Raw genomic sequence first — 19,015 nt, forward strand, 5'->3', positions numbered from 1 at the left:
CACAACCATTAGCCCACGCTAGCATAATTACTTAGAAGCCCACGTTAGCATTACTTACAAGCCGTGATATACTCCCCAGTAATGCTGAATGTTAGCCAGCTAGCGATAGCAACATTTGCCAAACAAATTCATTATATGGGTCACAGCAAGTTAGCAAGTTAATCTTATGAAAACAGACATGTAACAGTATTTAGTCTCTCACGCAATCAAGTTACTCACGTATGGCGCAGAAGAAAAGCCAGTTCCGAGTCAAGCAGGAGCCTTTTAGCCGTTCGTAGGGCTATCTTCCAACTCCGTGAAGCCAGACCAGCATTGGCCCCACCGTGGGACTGTGAAGGAAATTCAGCCTTGGACTTAAAACGCTGGGACCGAGTCTCATGAATTACACTGAAGGGCTGGTAAGTGACAGAGCAGGTAAAAACTTTTAAAACTTTATGGGTCTCCCCGCTTACTTACTGAGACTTGAACCAGTAATCCCCATGGCACAGTCTGTGCTCTGGCTGCGGTCGAAAAGTAGAAAAAAAAACTATATATATAAGAATATATAATGAATTAGGAAAAGACAACTGCGCAACAGTTTATACAACAGTTAGTTCCGACCAAATAATTTGATTGGAAGTGAGACATTCTATGAGTGGTGATATAGAGTACAACAGCAGTGGGACTTTTAACTACACGTATCACTCCGCTTCAGGTGTTCTGTTAACCATTAATCAGTGTTACATTAACGGTCTTTATCTATCTTAGATTGTAACAAACTTTGCAAAGATTAATATTTCCAGAGATAACATTTTAATTAAACGATGTATGGTCGTCAGAAGAGGATGAAGGGAAGAAGCCTTGGTACTTCAGCGCACAACTGAGTGTGTAGACAAAGTAGCAAGCTAGTGCACACTCTGCATGTCAGGGAAATGTTTGTGTTGCTTAGCAACAGTCCAGTTGCGGAACTATTTGTGTTTGCGTTGCTGATTAAATGATGACATAAACAAACAAACCATAATCTGTTGTTCCTTATTTAACTAATATGGCGTTTGTAGAACTTGTATAAAAGCAATATGACACTCGAGGTCAGTATCACTCGAGGTACTCGGCCTGCGGCTCCGTACCTATGACCGAATCACTGCCGTGCTGATATTCAGTAGCTACATCACTCCCTCTCGTGTGACATTGCTTATATAACACATGGACGATAAATATTACTTTCCTAACCCCAAGAACAAAACAAATAGGATTGAAATGTTGAAATAAAATAACATGAAAGGAATACACAAGTACAGAAAGTTGAGCCATTAAAACAACAATTGAGTTAAAAAATAAGGAACTGAACAAGAGACCAAAGTAAACTATATTCAGACATAAATAGGTCTATCCCAGATAGCAAAAATTATTTAGTATGAGCCATCCTAAAATCTGGCCCAGACCCTCCGGGCCAGATGTAGGCTTAGATCCAGTACAGATCTGATCACCATAAAAAATTCTTCATCCAGCCTGGAGCCGGCCCAGTTCTGGCCCAGATTCAAAGATCCGTATTTGATCCACACTGGATCTGGCCCAGATCCATACTGGATCCTTAGTGGATCTGGCCCAGATCTGTACTGCATCTGGTTCAGATCCACACTGGATCCATACTGGATCTGGCCAGAGTTGAGTCAGATCTGGGAATGTCTCTCCCAGATCTGTACTGGATCCAGTGCGAACTGAACAAGAGGCCCTAGTAAATTGTTCAGTTGTTGTTGTGAGACTGACATTTTTATATATTTGTTAAGTAGAGAAAATTATTTTTTGTGCATTCCTCAGTGGAAGGGGATTAAGTGAAATGACATGTATGTATATAGTATTTTGTTATGATGATGATGATTGTTATGATGATTGTTAATTTGAAATTCAATATGCTTGTTGTGTACAGATTTGAAAAAGAAGAACTCTATATTCGTGGATTTGGAGCTCAGTCGATCATGCAAGGATTTCCATAACTTTTGGATGTGTCACAATGCTCTGTTGTTTCTATGTTGACGTGGTTCTGCCTTGGTGAAACACACAGGTGAAACTACAATGGTGTGTTACTTCAAATATTGCTGCAGCAAGGAATTGTGGGAAAGCATTATCTCCTTTCCTTTCGTAAAGGAAGACCAAGTGTTAAAGGAGATAAGATAGGAAGCACTGAAGCTGCTTTCCTTTTCATTTAGAGTATGTCACCAACTCTTATCATGGCTGCCACTTAGATACTTCCAGGTCATTTTACCAAGCAAAAAAGACTTTTCAACTGACAAAAATGTGGTTTCATCTTTCTGGCACATTACTTTCATCTGAACGCTGTGTTGTGTCAAAGTCTGTTGCCCCATCCATATGTGTTTCCCCTAACTTTAACGCGTTACCTTATCCTAACCCTAAGCACAGAGAGAGGGTGCTAGTTGAAATGGGAGGGAAACACATTCTGACAGGCCCTATGGCAGCATGTTTATTGTACAGTTTGTTACATTTTGTTGTGTCAATGTTTTGGGTTTTTTATTGCTGTGTATTTTCTCAGGTCTATGCTTATATTTTTTTATTTTGTCTTTCAATTTAAAGCCTGTTGAATTTACTTAACATTGCCATTGAATTTTTCAGAAAGTAACAGAAATGTTCAGACACAGACCCCCTCTCCAATCTTATCAGAAAGGTATAGGGGAAGAGAGTCTCCGAAGCTATTCGATCATCCAACAAACAGTTCTGATGGAGTACACAGACACCTTAAAGATATGGGAATGTTGAACCTGAGCGGTTTTAAAAAGTCAGTGAGGTGACCTATCCAGTGGGTCTGGGCTAAGATAAGGAACAGTGTGTGCTATCAAACAGCACCTGACCCTGGGGTAAAATCAATACTCACCTCCCTTATAAGCCAACCTGGTATTCAGCCAGCCAGCTAGCCACTGCAGCCTACATCATCAAGAAGCTGAGAAAACTGATCTGGACATGCTTTCTTCTATTTATTTTAACACCATGAATGTTCACCAATACAAAAAAACACAAAGTTAAAATAGTCTTTCACATACATTGTAATTTATTCTTTCACTATTTGGACAAAGTTTGATAAGTGGACACAATATGAACTGTATACACCTTAACACAGTCAGTTTTTACTGATTGGCTTCTCACACCAAATATACTCTACATAACCACCTTTAAGAGAAAAGAAAAAAGGAACATACTGATTTAGGCCTTTTAAAGAATACATTCAGACAAGAACCACTTTGGTCCAGAAAGGGGAGTGACCCAAGCTGCTGGTTTCAAAAAACATACATGGTTATGGTCACAGCTTAAAATACATGTTTTCGATTGAAATAAAAATCAGCAATATACTTATATACTCTATTGAATTCTATTTTACTCAAGGTGTACAACATTCCTTTGTTGCCGTGTCAGTATCAAACTATTTCTCCTGCTCTGCAAAACAAGAAAAACACTGCAAATTCACATCTGAGCACCGGCAGCGCCGTGGTGTGCATCATGCGCCCAGCTCAATTCTGAGTACTGGATATCTACTACCTGCTCTATTTCAATCCAAAGCAGATGTTGATGAAAAATAGCCCCATTCTGCAATTTTTTACAGACTCAACACCAGCACCTGGCTGAAGTGTAAATGCACAGAACTATTGTCTGAATGACAAACACACCCCTGTTGTGCTTCAATTTAACTCTGAAAAACAAAATGACACTGAGACTGGCTTCCATAATAAAACAGAGCTGTGTCTTCCTCATGCCTTATATAGGCATGACTTCTGGGAATATCCTGTGGTGTGATACCGCACATACTAGAGTGGGACTGACTCATATCGACCTATGACCTCGGTGCTCTGTGTGAAGCTAGTTGTACTGGTTTATATCAACCCATTGCTCCTCTGGCTGCAGCCAGTGATTTGTCCTACTGTAACACATACACAAATCTTGAATAATGAAACTATACACATTCATACATACCCACCTGAAAATATACTGTCACAGACACACACACACACACACACACACACACACACACACAAACATGTACACATACATACACGGGGACACATTCATGAAATATATTGACAGCAATCTAATAAATCACCTGTTTGAACACATATGTACACACAGTATTGAGCAATTATAAATTAACATTGTGCAAATAGTCATACATACAAAAGTCAAGTTGAGTTAGTTCTGGCAAAATGTTTAGCAACTCAAAGGTTAACTGTTTTTTTAAAAAAAAATAATAATAATGCAATGTATTCAGAAGCAAATGTACCACTACTGCTAATTTAGCTTTCTTTGTCACTAGCATGTTTATCAGAGAGGATTTGTTCTACCTTTAGAGCACAGAGTTTTGTTCAGTGTCCACAGCAGCTGCAGACACAGAATATGGCTGAATACTGAAAACACTGTCTGTAGAGTAACTGGGCGCATGCAGTCATCAGCACAATCTAACTGACGTTTTTGGCGCTTGCACAGATGTGATGGCACCATGCGGCACGCACAACTTACAGCTTAAGTTCACTAAATCTGCGCAATCTTGCATGCACATATATTAAGCATCACAAAAAACACCCTTGTGCCAGAGGTGACATGCTATTTTGAGTCACTGTTGGATTCATATTTTATGCATGCGTGCCTTTACAGGTCATGTCTATATGCTGTGTATTTTTATCCTTGATTTGAGTGCACAGTTCTCTCCCCCTATCAGCTTCCATCTCAGGGGTTGAGTAGGCTACTGTGTGGAAGTTCATATAGTACACCAAGGCGCGTGAGTCAGACAACGTCTTGATGGTGAAAGGGGGAAAGAAAACATATTTAATGGCAACTATTCCCCTTGAAAACACACCTGGCACATGTACACAGTGATAACTGTAGCACTCAGCATTATCCAAGGCTTAGACCTATATTAAAAAATGTATTTTTATTGTAAAACACCAAAGTAAGTCAAGCGATGATCATTTTTTAGCTTATTTATAATTCATCCCATGCCATCTCTTGACCTCCTTTAAGGTCTATGTGTAAGTCAGGAATGACCTGGTGAGAGCAGCTGCCAGTTTCCCATGGGCCCTGGATGGGGCCGCTTGAACAACACTGTGGTCACTTTACTGTATGAGGTACAGTCAACAGAGTCTTTCTTCTTTTTTTCTGTACATTTTCATCAAAGTCAGTATAGACAAAAACCATTTACAAATATCAGAGCAAAGCAAAGAAAAAAAGGTAGTCTCCTCTCCCCTGTTCCCTACGCTCTTGTTTTGTGTCACTTGTTTGGTCTTTTTTTTGTGTATGCAGTTCAACATCCAGTTTGTCTTTAACCTCCAGTACCACAAAACACACATTTGATACAAAGCACAAATTAAAGCAGAGGCTCAAGCAAGGACCCTGTGTCTTTTTTGTTGTTGTTGTTGTTTTGTTGCCGTTGTTGCTGTTTAAGCTTTCAGGGTTTTTCGTTATATTATTGTACATGGCTTGCCTTGAGATGCTGTTATTGCATCGTTCAACATGCAGCAGTTTCTTACACTGTCTGACAAACACCTACGGAAATCCATTCACAAAGCTCACAGCACATTAGACCCCTCAGCGTGGATGTCTGCCATACTGTTCTCCATTCTCAAGCTGTGGAGAGGGCTAAGTGCTGCTCGGTCTCCCAGTGACACTGATCTCTGAGCAAAAGACCGCTCTGACAGAATGACTCTATCAGCCCAGCTCTTCACAGCCACCCAGGGCAGTTATGTCAGAGACAGGTGAGAGCTCAAAGCCCTCCAGCTTTTTTCACCAAGTTCTCATTCCCAGTGTCTTTCGCAGGTGGCTCGTTCTCTCTCTGAACCTCATAGCACTGCACCTTGTCCGTAAGGCTGATGTCCTCCACCAGGGTGCAATTGCTGATGGTTCCCTCGTGCAGCGGAGAGGTGCAATGGCCCACCTCCTTAACGTGGACCATACCGTTGTGGCAGCCAGCCACAAGCATGTGCCTCTCCTCGGGGCTGCAGACTGGAGCAGAGGTTTTGGCGATGTCCGGGAGGTGAGGCAATCGAGAGACGTGGTTCAACAGGCTGCCTGTCTTCGTGTTGGGGGTATTGCTGTAGGTGTGGCGGTATTCCTCCTCGATGTTCCTCCCTAGCTTCCAGCGCTTCCACTTCTTCAGAATCTCCGACTGCACCTGAGGCAAGGATGGAGGCAAAAGTAGACGTTATTTATGTGAGAACGGGAGAAAAGTCAGGGGGTTGACAAAAATATTTTGTTGTTCAAATGAGGAGACTCACTTCTTTGTTGACAAAGCAGTACAAGATGGCCACCAAGAGTCCCTGTGGAGACAACCAACACTGAGTCAGTTTTCTACACTAACATGCTCATTTAAGAGTATATTGTGTTTTAAGATGAAAGTCCCACAGCATCCTCTTCTCTCTCTGCCTCTCCCTGTTTGTTGGCTGTAATCTCGACACATCATCTGTGTCCTCAGAGCAAAAAAGGTCACTGTGGTCATTATGTCACAGTGGGTCACAGCCAGGTAGCAGCGTAGACAGCACATTATGTTCATGTAATCCCTCCTGACACATTAGTAAATACAGCACTTCTCAGTTGTCTGAGGGGGAAGGGAAACACAGAGATGCTCAGATGCCTGAACAGATCACTGAGCAGATGAAAGAATTCCGTGGTTTGCTGTGAATGTGAGATGCACTGCGTCTTCCATTTAATCATCTTAAAATGAGATTTGAGAACAAAGACTATATCTCCTACATCTCTCCCTGCAAACAAATAGTATGCTTCCTTTTCTCTCTCTGATTCACTGCCTGCTTGCAATGACCTAAGATATTCTCCCAAACTAGACTGCTGACGCTGAGTTTGTTTTGATAAATGGTGTGTGGTGTTTGTTAGTGAAAGTAATAATTGGCACTCAGGTTCCAGTTCTTCTTTTAAGAGTCCAACCTGAAAGGAGGAGAGGAAGAGGTCAATGAAGAGCTTGGTGAGGCGCAGGCCGATGGTGGTCTTGGTGGATTCGTCTGTCACAAAGATAAAGACCACCTGATGGATGCCCAGCAGAGGGATCAGGGTTAGAGTCGATTTAGCCAACCTGAGTGAGAGAGAGAGCACAGAATAAATAGAGAGGAAAAAATCACCACAGTGCAGTAAACGGAAAAGTGTTTTAATTTGTGAACTCACCTGAACTTGTAATCTGTGTATCTCATTTGGTGCGCTTGAAGTTTTGACACAAGAATTTCAATGATATGGATGAAGATGAGGAGGTTGATCTGTGAAAGACAGAGGCACCAGTGTTAATAATAACAATTTTGTAATGCCTCTCCAAATACAGTGGAGGTGTTGGAAATTTATTTTATTTGTGCGGCTCAAAGCAGTGAGAAATTACACTTGAAAAATTTCACTCCCGGATACACACAGGCTTTGAGAAAAGGTATCTCCAATGAAAACTGTTGAACAGGGAAATGGCAGAAATCACAGCAATGAATATCACTGTCCTTCTGCAGATAAAACCTAAAAAACTGTCTGCATGCAATAATACCGCTAGCTGTAAGTAAAAAAAAAAATAATAATAATTTTGTGGTTTGGGTGAGCCAGCCCTTCAAAATTATTGTTCACAGCAGGAGCATTTTGTTATCAGGGAGGCCGTTCACAGCAGCTGGCATTTCAAGAAGCAGTAGGTATTCTCTTGATGAAAATCACTCATGATGTGACCTTTTTATTTACAACTAAGTCGTTACGGATAATTTGCAGGTGCTTGGAAGAAGAAAGTGAAGCTGAACCTAATTTGTACATGTAATTATTGTCGAGGTTTTTTTTCTTTTTGGATTGTATGAATACAGTTGTTTGCTTTTTGAATTGTGTTGTGGCACTGGATTTGCAGTTTGAGGATGTTCTGTGAGGATGTGTTTTGTTCAGTAAAATAGCTGGATTGAGCAAAAATTACCAACCAAGGACTATGGTGATAACAAGTAATACATCTATGTATTATTCATTAAGCACCAGTTTGAAAGCCATGGTATATATCATCCACAAACTATGTGTACAATTTATACACTCTAATGCGTACAGAATCTATATATCTATGTGTTATTTCAAATCTCTATATACTTTGATCTTTGAGGGAAATAAGTTAAGGAGTTTGTGCAGGTTTCAATAATTATTTCAATAATGACAGCCGCCCCCACCCCCCCTCCCCCCCGCCCCCCCACACCACACACACACACACACACACACACACAAAGAGGGAAACAGTGAAATGGGAACCAGCCCTCACGACCCTGCGACAACTCAAACACAGGAATTCCTGTGAGATACAGGCCACTTAGCAGGACGATTAATGCATGGAAAATGCCTGCATGTCTGTGTAACTGGCCTGACATGAGAGCCATGACAAATTGGACTTATGTAAAGGGCTCAGGACTGACCTTTGCAGAGCACACATACAATAAAAAAAACCTGGTCACAGTACAGATAGAGGGCATATTTATTTAATCCCAAAACCTTTGGCTCTTAATATGGTTCCCAGATGTTAGAACTACAGCACAGAGAGTGTTTCACACTATATGAATAAATGAGGTGGGTTTAATATTGTATTGTGTATGAATGGAAAAGAAAATACTGGGAAAAAAAAAAAAGGTGAAATGCAACTGGGTGCACATGTAGGATTTTTTCTTTCTTTCTCAATTCCAGTGCACAAATAATAAATATCTTTCATGACTCTTTGGATGAGAATAATCATTACTTATGAATGATGTGAAAGGAGAAGTGTAATGCACAGAAAAAGCAGGAGACTGAGAAACAAATTGAGAGGAAGGAAGGCGGAATTACCACAACTGCCAGCAGTATCGGAGAACGGATGATCCACCAGTAATTCATGTTTATGTTTTGCTCCCAGCACCTGAAGAAGAAAAGCACTAATGCTTATATGAGGGAGACAACCAGAAATATTTCCTGTACTTCACATGAAACACTTGAAACGTGCTGTTGGACATTGCTCGCCACATTTTGTTACACTATTTCTCTCTGAAATAGAAAGCTTTGCTCTCTCCAGCTGATGAGCAGAAAATGGGGTTGGGGTGGGACGTTGTTGTTGGGGTTGGGGTTGGGGGTGGGGGGCGCAGCACCTCTGTGGGTCTCTAAAGCTTTACATAACGCTCTGTGTGTCGGTGTCTTAGAAATTGCGGCCTCAAAATCCCTTTCACCTCCATTGCCACTGAAGCGTGTACATTAGAGCCTAAGAGACTGCATAACAGAAATTGTGGGTACTGAATGCTGTTATGAAATATGAAGGACACAACTGCTGCTCTGACATGTTTTCCATATGTGGCGTCCTGCCGAACATAAAAACTGTGTCTGTGTGAAAAGTTTAATTCCAGCCAACTCCTCATGTAGTAATTACATGTTAAATTGACCATGTGCTGCTGAGTATCAACATATGTTTTGCAAAAAGACCATCTGCCAACTTTTTTTTTTTTTTTTTTGATATGTGGTGCTGTTTTCACTGAGGAATCAACACGAATTAGTTAAAATGTAAAATGTTTGGCAGGTTCTCAAACTGGCTGCAGAACCAGGAGTGAAGGAAAGGGAGAAGAGAGAGCGAGAGAGCACTGTGGAAACTTACTCTTGATTTTCATACAGGTATTTAGCTATCACCCAGGGCACAAGGAATATTAACGGGGTACCTGCAAAGAAATGAAAGAAACAGTCACTTTGCACATATTACTTCAGTTGTAGACACACTTCCACATACACAAACAAACACAGCTCACCCCAGCCAATGCACAGGTAGATTTTGAAGTAGTTCCTCTCTGTAAACACAGTGATCACCAGGAGGTTGTGGAGGTAGATGCCTTCCACCAGCAGCCAGTAGCTGTTGGCCATGATACTGTACTGCATCATCACCACGGCAATGCGGCAGCTAACCGTTGTCTGCAAGAAAAGCAGTGAGTGTTTCTTTTAGCAAATGTTAAAATATCGAGCAGCGTGAATGTCAAACATGATTTAGCGGTGAATGATGTGAATGGTGAGGTCGGTGCTGCAGCAGATGGGAGCTCCTTCTGCCGCCGGGACTCAGACTTTGTGCCCTACAGCGGCCAGATTGTACAACAGTAGCAATTTTAACCCCAGCTTTTCAGCCAGCTGTGGCCCCCTCCCCTTCCCCAACACAAACACAAAAACACAAACACATCAATGTAGAAAGTGGACCATCCCCGCTTTAACGGATGATTAGCCCCTACAATTATCTCTGTGGCTACCACTACCCTTCCACAAGATTACCATTATAACATGCAACTATTTTTACTTTATTTATCTATTTATAGAGTTGTAGTTGGCTGTTATACAACTCATAATTATGGCAGTACAAACTTGCCTTGAAAAAAAAAAAGTCACACTACCTTCCTCTTGGCAAAAAGAAAATTGCATAACCCTCCATCTTTTTTGACAACACCTCCCCCTCCAATAATTAGTATACAATCCCTTAATGATCCCTGTAAAAACATTGTCCTCTATAGCTTTTTGTTTCGCTGCATATCACCCAGACTGACCCCATTGTTGACCAGCAGCTCCACTGGAGGCATAGATGCCTGGGGGAATCCCTGCTCCTGGTCTCCGCTGAGGTCCTGCGATGTGATGTTGGACACCAGCAGAGCGTCTTTGATGAGGATCGACAGCGCTCGCAGGATGAAGGAGGCAAAGAGATTCATGTGGATGTTGTTCCTCATGCAGTGCAGTTTCCTAATGAATGAGAGGTAACAATGGTCTCTACAAGATAGAGATCTTACCACTTTAGTCCATAATGATCAGATAAACTGCAGTTGAGCTTTCTATTTAAACACTACTACACTACACCGCTACTACTCAAGTATTATTTCCACTTCATGCTGTGTTTGGTGCAGAATCTACTGTAGCAACCAAGTGGAATTTCGTCTTACTACTTCGCCTTGTTTCTCTGAATTTATTTTTAACTGCAAAGTCATTATTACCTGAAGAATATGAGGATGCCAAGTGCCAACACCAAAGCCACCAGTGATAAGGAATAGCCCACTGTGTACATGATCCGAATATGGCCGTAGTACTGCTGCAAATTAAAACACACATGAACATGCTGACTTTTTTTTTCTTTTTTTTTATTTGAGAGGGGTTATATGTGACAGTGGTCCAGTTTTAGTTTCAATTGTAACGGTAGCATTGATCTATGATGTGATCTTTAAATGAGAATTGTTTGTTTCTGTGCCTAATGCCTTTCTGGAAAGAATAATGTGAGAGATCACTCTTACCTGACTTGGATCATTAGAGTCACACTCGCTAGTATTCTTTGTAGTCACCCACTGGCCATTTGCATCACATTCCTGATACACCATGCCGTGCTGAACTACACACACACACACACACACACACACACACACACACACACACACACACACACACATACACACACATACACACACACACACACACACATACACACACACAAACACACACCCACAGTCTGTGATTTACTGGGAAGTCCAGTCATCAGAGACAGCTGTCTTTATCTCTTTATCTGCAGGATATTTTAAGTTGCCATGCATCAACCTGACTGCCATACATCCGTATCTACCAACCCATGTGTCTCTTACCTTTATGATACCACGGCAGATACCACGGACATGCCACACTGACAGTGGTGTTGAGGAGTCCATCAGGCCAACAGGCATAATTGTCAAAAGTCCTGTTGCACACGAGGCCTGTAGATAGAATAAAAAAAAAAAAAAACATGAAATAAGGGAGGGATAATCCTGAGCGACCAGTGCCCCTAACACACTCTTCTCTGCTGTCTATGTCCTGGAGTGGTCTAAATCATGGAATACAATAGCATGTCTTTGAAGTGATGGCTGCTGGTGGCTATTATAGCATCTACACGAATCATGGTCTTTTCATCTTGACTTCAGAGTAAAGTACTCCATCGACGACCTTCCGCTTATAACACACCTTTCATCTTCGCAATAGTAAACAGTGCTGGTTGTTAGTGAATAGACAGCTGGATGTTCAGGTGTATAATGCGGTCTGTCCTGTCTCACCTTGCACCTGCTAATTCGCTGTTACAGTCATGCGGTGACAGGGAGGGCAAGAGAGTGCTGCAGAGTGGGAGAGTGGAGTGGTGTGATTTTGTGTGCAATGCGGGAAGCGGCCTTTTTTGAACGATGGAGTGACGTATGTTCTCCCGATCTATCCCACGAGCATGAAACATGCTAACAGATTATAATGCAGCTGAAAGAGCAGCATTCGCCATGTAGTTAAACACTGTGGATGGTTCTCTGTCAGTGTGAGCCGAGAGCAGAGAGTATGTGTGGTGTTACAAATAAAAAACTTGGAGCAGCTGCAAGCTGAGTGATTATACAACAATTTCAACAGGGAGTGGAAATTGCTTCTGTTCCATAGTCTGTTGATAGTGCGACCTAATCATTGTCTATTGCACTGCATTAGAGTGCTGCAACTGCGCCATAACCGGAGGGTAAATACAGCTTTCTTTGCTGTATATGCAAATTATATATAAAAATCTCTTAGTTTCATATTTACTTTGTCATAAAATGTTGTCAGAGCACTAATAATGATTTAGGAATCATAGTTTATCATAATGTTTCTCTGGATTAAAAAAAAAAAAAAAAAAAAAAAACTGTTATGCCATGTCGACAAACATCCAATCCGTTGTGTTTGGCTCACCAGTGCTCGGTGGGTCTCGGCTGCTGTTGCGCTCACACTCTTCCATGTACAATTTCCAACTCTCCTTCAGCTTATCCAGGGTAGCAGCAGAGGACACCTAAGGAAACAGTGGAGCATGTATGAGGTCAGTTATGAGAGGAAGGTCCATTATTTGTGGAGTTATTGATGTAGTGTAAGCAGCTGGGCAAGAAAAATGTGGAGAATGTGAGCCCCGCACAAACCATGGAGACAGAACGGGAACAGTGGCTGAATTGGCATTCATCTGTTTCATTTCACTTCATATATACAGTAGCTGTAAACAACCCATCCTCAAACTGGGGATATAATCCATCGAGATGACACTGTGTCTTACACTAATGCGTTGTCAGTATGGGGGGGCTTGTGCTCCTCTATGCACAGACTGAAGTATTGTAAACTCTAAGGGACAGACAGTTTGTTTAGGCTTCCACAGCAAAAGTCTGTATTGTTTCATAAGAAACAGCCTCCAGCCCCATACTGTAAAGGCCAGTGTGTGTGTGTGTGTGTGTGTGTGTGTGTGTGTGTGTGTGTGTGTGTGCTCTCAGGACCCACCTGGATGCTGCACGACACAATGAACATGGCCAAAAGGAGGAAGAGCCGAGACATCCCTTCTTCCTGGTGTTGGCGACGGGAGGGGATACTGCAGGACGGGGAAGAGTTTATCTACGCTTGCCACACTGCCTGGATGACACAGAGACACACAATCCATCAAAGCTCATTGCAAACACACGACTTTATTACCTCAGCTGGGCAAAACAAGAGGCCAGATCATATCTGTCACCACAATTACACCAAGAGTTGAAGAAGCATGCAGAGGTAAAATAAAGAGAAAATGTCAATGAGACTAAGGCTCATTTAAAATTAGAGATAACCACTGTGTGAGCCCAGTCCAATTTCCATCCTGGGCACTGATTCATACCAGGCACGGCCATGGTTAACAAGGTGTACAGCTGAACCAGTAGCATGGCCAAGAACCACACTGTCCAGAACATCAAGCACAGGGCCCAAAAACCTCCAGGAAATGCTGTTTATCCCATCAGTGAGAGACAGCTGCGGCTCAGCAGAGCTGCACTCGCTGTGTGACTCACAGTTGACTGTTGTCCACCTTCATCTTTAAGCCTGTCAGTGTTTGGTTGAGCGTGTGTCAGTGTGTGCCAGAGGTCACTCACCTGCGTATTGATCGACACGGCAAACTCCAGCGAGAGATTTGGTTGAAGCCGGAGAACGGAACGAAATCTGAAACGTTTCTGCAAAAAACACCTTGACCATGGAAACATTTTTGGCTAAAACGTTTCAAATTCCATTCTGTTCTAGTCTCGTGGCGGGGAGGACGGGCTTGTGTTGATGTGTTTGGGATTTCTTTTGTTTACTGAGGGGTGGACATAGTGTTTGTTCAAGAGATAAGAGCACAGTGTGTCATGACAGATGTACATGATGTGTGCAGTTGAGAAAGCCTCAGCTCAAATCAAAGACTTTTTTACTCTGCGTTTTGACTAATCATGTCAACACGCTTATAAAGTCTGGGGGTGAAATAGCCGCCAGGAGGTTCCAGTCACAATCTTAATGTCTGCCCTATGTATTACAAAGCTCTACTGGAAGTCAGACTTCAGATAATATCTAAACCAAAGAGCCATACTCTCTAAATGGCCTGTTCAGTGTAATGACCACAGGATGCAGTTAGCATTAGCTGTAGTACAGACTGACTGATTGCCCCAGGCGCCTGAGGGATCACAGATACTCTTGTCTGCCCTGACATCGGGTCAGCACTGGTCCAGCTGAGATCACGGCACCAACTTCTCTGCCCGTAACACCATCAGACATGTTGAAGTCATCCACAACTCTTTCTTCTCAGTTTCATAGCAACACAAGAGGCTTAAAACAAAAAACTATGTCGGCTTTGATTAAAAAACTCCAGCAACATAGGGAAGTTGAATGCATGCTAACCACATTTTCGTGTAAAACTGACTTTACTGTAAATGGCATGAAAAGAAAAACAACAGCTAAACTATGTCAAACACAGCTGAATGAGAATTAAGCTGTTCTATACCAAACAAGTGTGACAGATCAGTTCTTACCAGAGAGAGCGGTCAGGCATCATTCTGCAAGTGCATGATGTTTAAGCCTGTGGCTGGGCTCAGTACAGACAGTAGAGGCTGACATACATGTGGGTGAGCACATGCTCTGGCTTACGGCATAAGTGTTACACCTATGTGTGATGGGTTTCCAAGGATGTGCCTCCTTCTCTCTCTCTCTCTCTCTCTCTCTCTCTCAGACCCTCGTTCCCTAACACATCGGCTTGCCTGCACCACTTTCTGCAACTTAGCACCAAGTAGGAGCAATGATTAACCAGACTCAGTGCTTGGTAGAGTCCTGCAGGGGTGGGTTGCAGAGGTAGAGAGTGGGAGAGAAAGACAGAGGGGAAAAAAAAAGGTTTATCCACCCACCCTTTCTGGCCCCTGACCCCATTTTATGTCCCAAGACTAGGAACACCTGCCATTACATATTTGTGAAGTTGTCATGTAAATCTGAGAGTAGCACATCTTGACAGAACTCCTGATAGATTAAATAAAAATCATGGTAACTTCATCATTCAGCATCAACAACAGTTCAGAGCCCACATAATTTTCATTTTAGATGAAAACAATATCATTTAACAATACCAATAATCTCTTGTGAGTAAAAGTGAAGCCTGTAAGGCAAACTGTCTCCTTCTTCTACCCTCCCTAAAACTTTGCAGAATTTCCAGCAGTCTGACATCACAGTTGTGGCAGCTCTCTGCTGTAGTTTATGTTGCATCTGCATATTTTTGGCTCTAATATCACTATCTGCCCCAAAGCTGAATACAAAATGAGGCTTTCCCTAAAATGAACATTCACTCCTCAAAAGGATTTCAAGAGGGGAATTTTAAAGACACACCCTGAGGACATACATTCGTACATCTCTCATGCTTTATTTGTGAAGATTTGTCACGTACAATATGTCTACTTGGATGCCTTGGATGCAGGACGACGTGAATCACATTGGCCATTTGGTGGTAGCTGGAGTGGAACTAATGGCCTTGGAGGTGTGAGGCCTTGTATAGTCTGCTGTTATGATACCCTGCCAGAGCTAAAGCTCTGGGCTCCCCAGACCAATCAAGGTCCTCTGGAACATGTGTTGCTTAACCGTGCTAGTTCTCTGTTCCTGGAAATAACCTGGAGCTTTAATCACTATTGTTGCACATCTGATTTAAGAGGTGGAACGACAGCTGAGAGTCACACAGGCAGAGCCAGAAGGACTTCTTTGGTTCTTTGAGCCTGTTCCCTTTAGCATATTTCATCCTGAAACAAGTTACCATGCCAAAATGTTTCACTTCTGCCTGGGGATGTGTCAAATGTGAGAAAAATGATATGCTTTGATGATGCTTTCTAAAGGTAAACACAATAATGTTGCTGCCTTGCCTCAGACCTACTTATTCATGGATGATTGGTCAAATATTAAACTAAATATGTGTAATTTTAATAGAAAGATGAAATTGTCATTGCTCTCTTTGATTGAAAGGACAGACAGCTATTTCGTTTGAATAATGTCTGGTCATTTATTTGTATTTATGTAAAAAAAACAAACAAAAAAAACATTGACAATCACAAATGAATGACGCAAATTCCCCGAATGTCCAAAATGAAAAAAACAACAAAAAACAAAGGCGCTCTGTGTTCAAGTGCTGTTGGATGTTGGATGGCTCAATACAATGGCCACTAACAATTACTGTTGTTTGTTGGAGAGTACTTACCTTTCATTGGATTACATTATCTAACAAATAAAATTACAAAAGGAGTGTATGCGTGCATGAATATGGGGCAGAGGGGAGCAACAAGGATTAAAAACAAACCTCTTGGAAAACACAATAACTGTCCGGTTCGGAAAATGCCCCTGAGCAGCAATCTATCATGCAACTTTCCAAATGCAGAGGAGCTAGTGAAAGTCAAGGCAAAAAAAATCCAACTGCATCATCAATCTTCTTTGTCATTTATGAGGCTGAAGTGCATCAATAAAATACCAAAATGACATTCACTAATCTGGCTTTGTATCTGAGCAGAGGCATCAGTCGAATAGATGATCATTAAAGCACAAAAAAAATGCACCTCTGTCAAGCTCTCGCTCCGTGTAATCTTCTCATTCTTCCCATGCTCTGACTAAAGCCAAGGCATATCACGCCATGCTCATACCTTAGGGCTGCAGATGTTACACTGGGCCAGACATTACTGTGTGTGAGCGTCACAATCTGATAATGGGGTGAAGCAGAGTTCAGAGGAGACGGAGCATCATGTCTCAACGTGCCCTGTGACTTATCTGCTGCATGGAAGACGGGGCATCGCTTTAATCTAGGCATCGCTCTCTACATCTTTGGTTATAGACACCGCACTACTGTGTGAATGCTCCATCGACTTCAGTGATTCGACTTCCCTCTGTGTGACTCTCAAACTGCTGGGCTGTGTGTTTTCTGTGCAGTTAGGTGAGTGATAGATAATGTTCTGTTCAGCAAACTCACTTGGGTCTTTATTCAGTCTGTAGGCTCAGTCTCTTTTACCGTGTGATAGTTCTGCAACCATTAACATACCATAGATTATATCTTAATGGATTAATTCTCCACTGGAGATTCACTCAGTGCATCTCGGTCATTATTTTCTGACGTAGTGTTTTATCGGATCTCCAATACCTGTTTTGTTTCGGTGAGTGATTTTCCCTAGACGAAATGCCTCTAATTGTACAGTAGACTCCCTCAGAGCTGTTTTTGTGGTATCTTTAACACAGAGAAATTCTAATTACACAATAAACACGTCAATGTGGTCATGGCAAAGGTACATTTCAGATCAGTGTCTCAACAGGAAATTCATTCTCACAAAAGCCTCCAGTTTATGTCCCTGGTGAGACTGGTGTTTTTGTTTGAAGTTACAGCAACAAAATGTTACCAAAAAAAAAAATGGATGCACCTGTGTTCTCCCAGAGAGGTCCTTGTAGCTGAAAGTCCTTCAGCCGTAAAGATAATAGTAACACAAATCAAAGAGGAAGCTTTCCCTCAGCTGTTCAGTGAGCTCAGAGAGTTATTGTGAATGTATCTTTAACATGTTTGAGCACTGAGAGCAGCTGCCTTCTGCATTATGAGATCATAACATGCTGCATGCAGACTGTGGTATGGTAATAATCAATAGCAATTAGCTGTAATTAATGGTATGTACAGGAAGACTGAAGCTGGATCTTTGCTCCCTCTGAGAAATAAGGATTGTGCCCGTCCTCCTCATCTTCAGCCAATGCACAAGGCACCAAAAGCTGCTCCTGTGTAGCTCGTGGCTGGCAGCACATGTCTGGTGCAATGGTTGCACTGTGGAAACGTCTGGTTTCTTTGTCATTACTCAGTTTCATTATGCTTTACTCTCAATCTGCCCCTGCTACTTTGTTTTCTTTCTGCAGTTTTCTCCAAGTGTGACAAATTGTTTTCTTTTTTAATGTGCTTTGATTCAGAGAAACTGCTGCCAAGACCTGAAGTTTCCTATTGATGTTTTAGATTGCTGAAAAACACTTTTCTCTCCAACTGCGTTATAGCTGTTCTCTAGCAAACCAAAATGCACCACGGCACAACGCAAATAAACAATAAAAATGCATGCTGGTCACTGACACGGCTAAAAAGCGTAGATTTCCCTTAACTGACAGTATAAAAAAGATAAATCAAAACATAGAAAATGGACAATTGGTACCCATACTCTCAACCTTTGCGTTATCTCCACCTGTTAAATAAAAGCTTCAGCATGGAGGACATGCCACACATTCTCTTGAAGACTAGTATCCCCTGTTAAAACATGTATATACATTCTTCCCTTGCTAGCAACCAAGTAACTATCCTCACCATAGCCTAATTTGGTCAGTCTGTCAGTGGGATCCAGTTGTCAGGTCTGCATGTGTTGGGGGGGATATGACACGCACAGCTAAAGCTAATTGTTTGCTGCCTGCCGGTATTTCTCTGCTGAATGGTGTTTGGAAAATGACTCAAGTCTGAGGTTTTACTCGTCCTCTGACTCTTAGACACACTACTACATTTCAGCTTTTCCATGGTGCAGTGAATATGATAATTTTGATGAACAAGTGCCCTTTTTTTTCCTAAATATTCCACAACTGGGCTTAAGCTGCTCTTTTTGAGAGGTGTTCAAAAAGTCAACAGGACATCGTACTTCACTGAATATGCAAGTCAAATATGTCAGCAAAAACGACTGTACGACATTTCGTTGTAGGATCAACGCAACACTTTGCACTACATTATGCTAATGCTCAATGAATGTGCTTTGTGTTTGCA

General features: G+C 41.9%; 1 protein-coding gene across 1 annotated transcript in view; it reads right to left on the reverse strand.

The window, feature by feature from the left end:
• Positions 1-3,977: 3,977 nt before the first annotated feature.
• LOC111227249 (glucagon receptor-like) overlaps positions 3,978-19,015 on the reverse strand; it is a 34,643-nt gene continuing 19,605 nt past the window's right edge. The window contains exons 2-14 of the mRNA XM_022752684.1: positions 13,240-13,368; positions 12,670-12,766; positions 11,586-11,693; positions 11,244-11,338; positions 10,950-11,044; positions 10,512-10,701; positions 9,735-9,894; positions 9,587-9,647; positions 8,794-8,863; positions 7,147-7,235; positions 6,913-7,057; positions 6,249-6,290; positions 3,978-6,145 (exon numbers count right to left, since the gene is read on the reverse strand). Of these exons, the coding sequence (XP_022608405.1) occupies positions 5,738-6,145; positions 6,249-6,290; positions 6,913-7,057; positions 7,147-7,235; positions 8,794-8,863; positions 9,587-9,647; positions 9,735-9,894; positions 10,512-10,701; positions 10,950-11,044; positions 11,244-11,338; positions 11,586-11,693; positions 12,670-12,766; positions 13,240-13,293 (1,614 nt within the window). The 5' untranslated portion in view covers positions 13,294-13,368 and the 3' untranslated portion in view covers positions 3,978-5,737. The remainder of the gene's footprint in view (positions 6,146-6,248; positions 6,291-6,912; positions 7,058-7,146; positions 7,236-8,793; positions 8,864-9,586; positions 9,648-9,734; positions 9,895-10,511; positions 10,702-10,949; positions 11,045-11,243; positions 11,339-11,585; positions 11,694-12,669; positions 12,767-13,239; positions 13,369-19,015) is intronic.

Source organism: Seriola dumerili, unplaced genomic scaffold (assembly GCF_002260705.1).
Source record: "Seriola dumerili isolate Sdu_G_001 unplaced genomic scaffold, Sdu_1.0 BDQW01000169.1, whole genome shotgun sequence".
Lineage (NCBI taxonomy): Eukaryota > Metazoa > Chordata > Actinopteri > Carangiformes > Carangidae > Seriola > Seriola dumerili.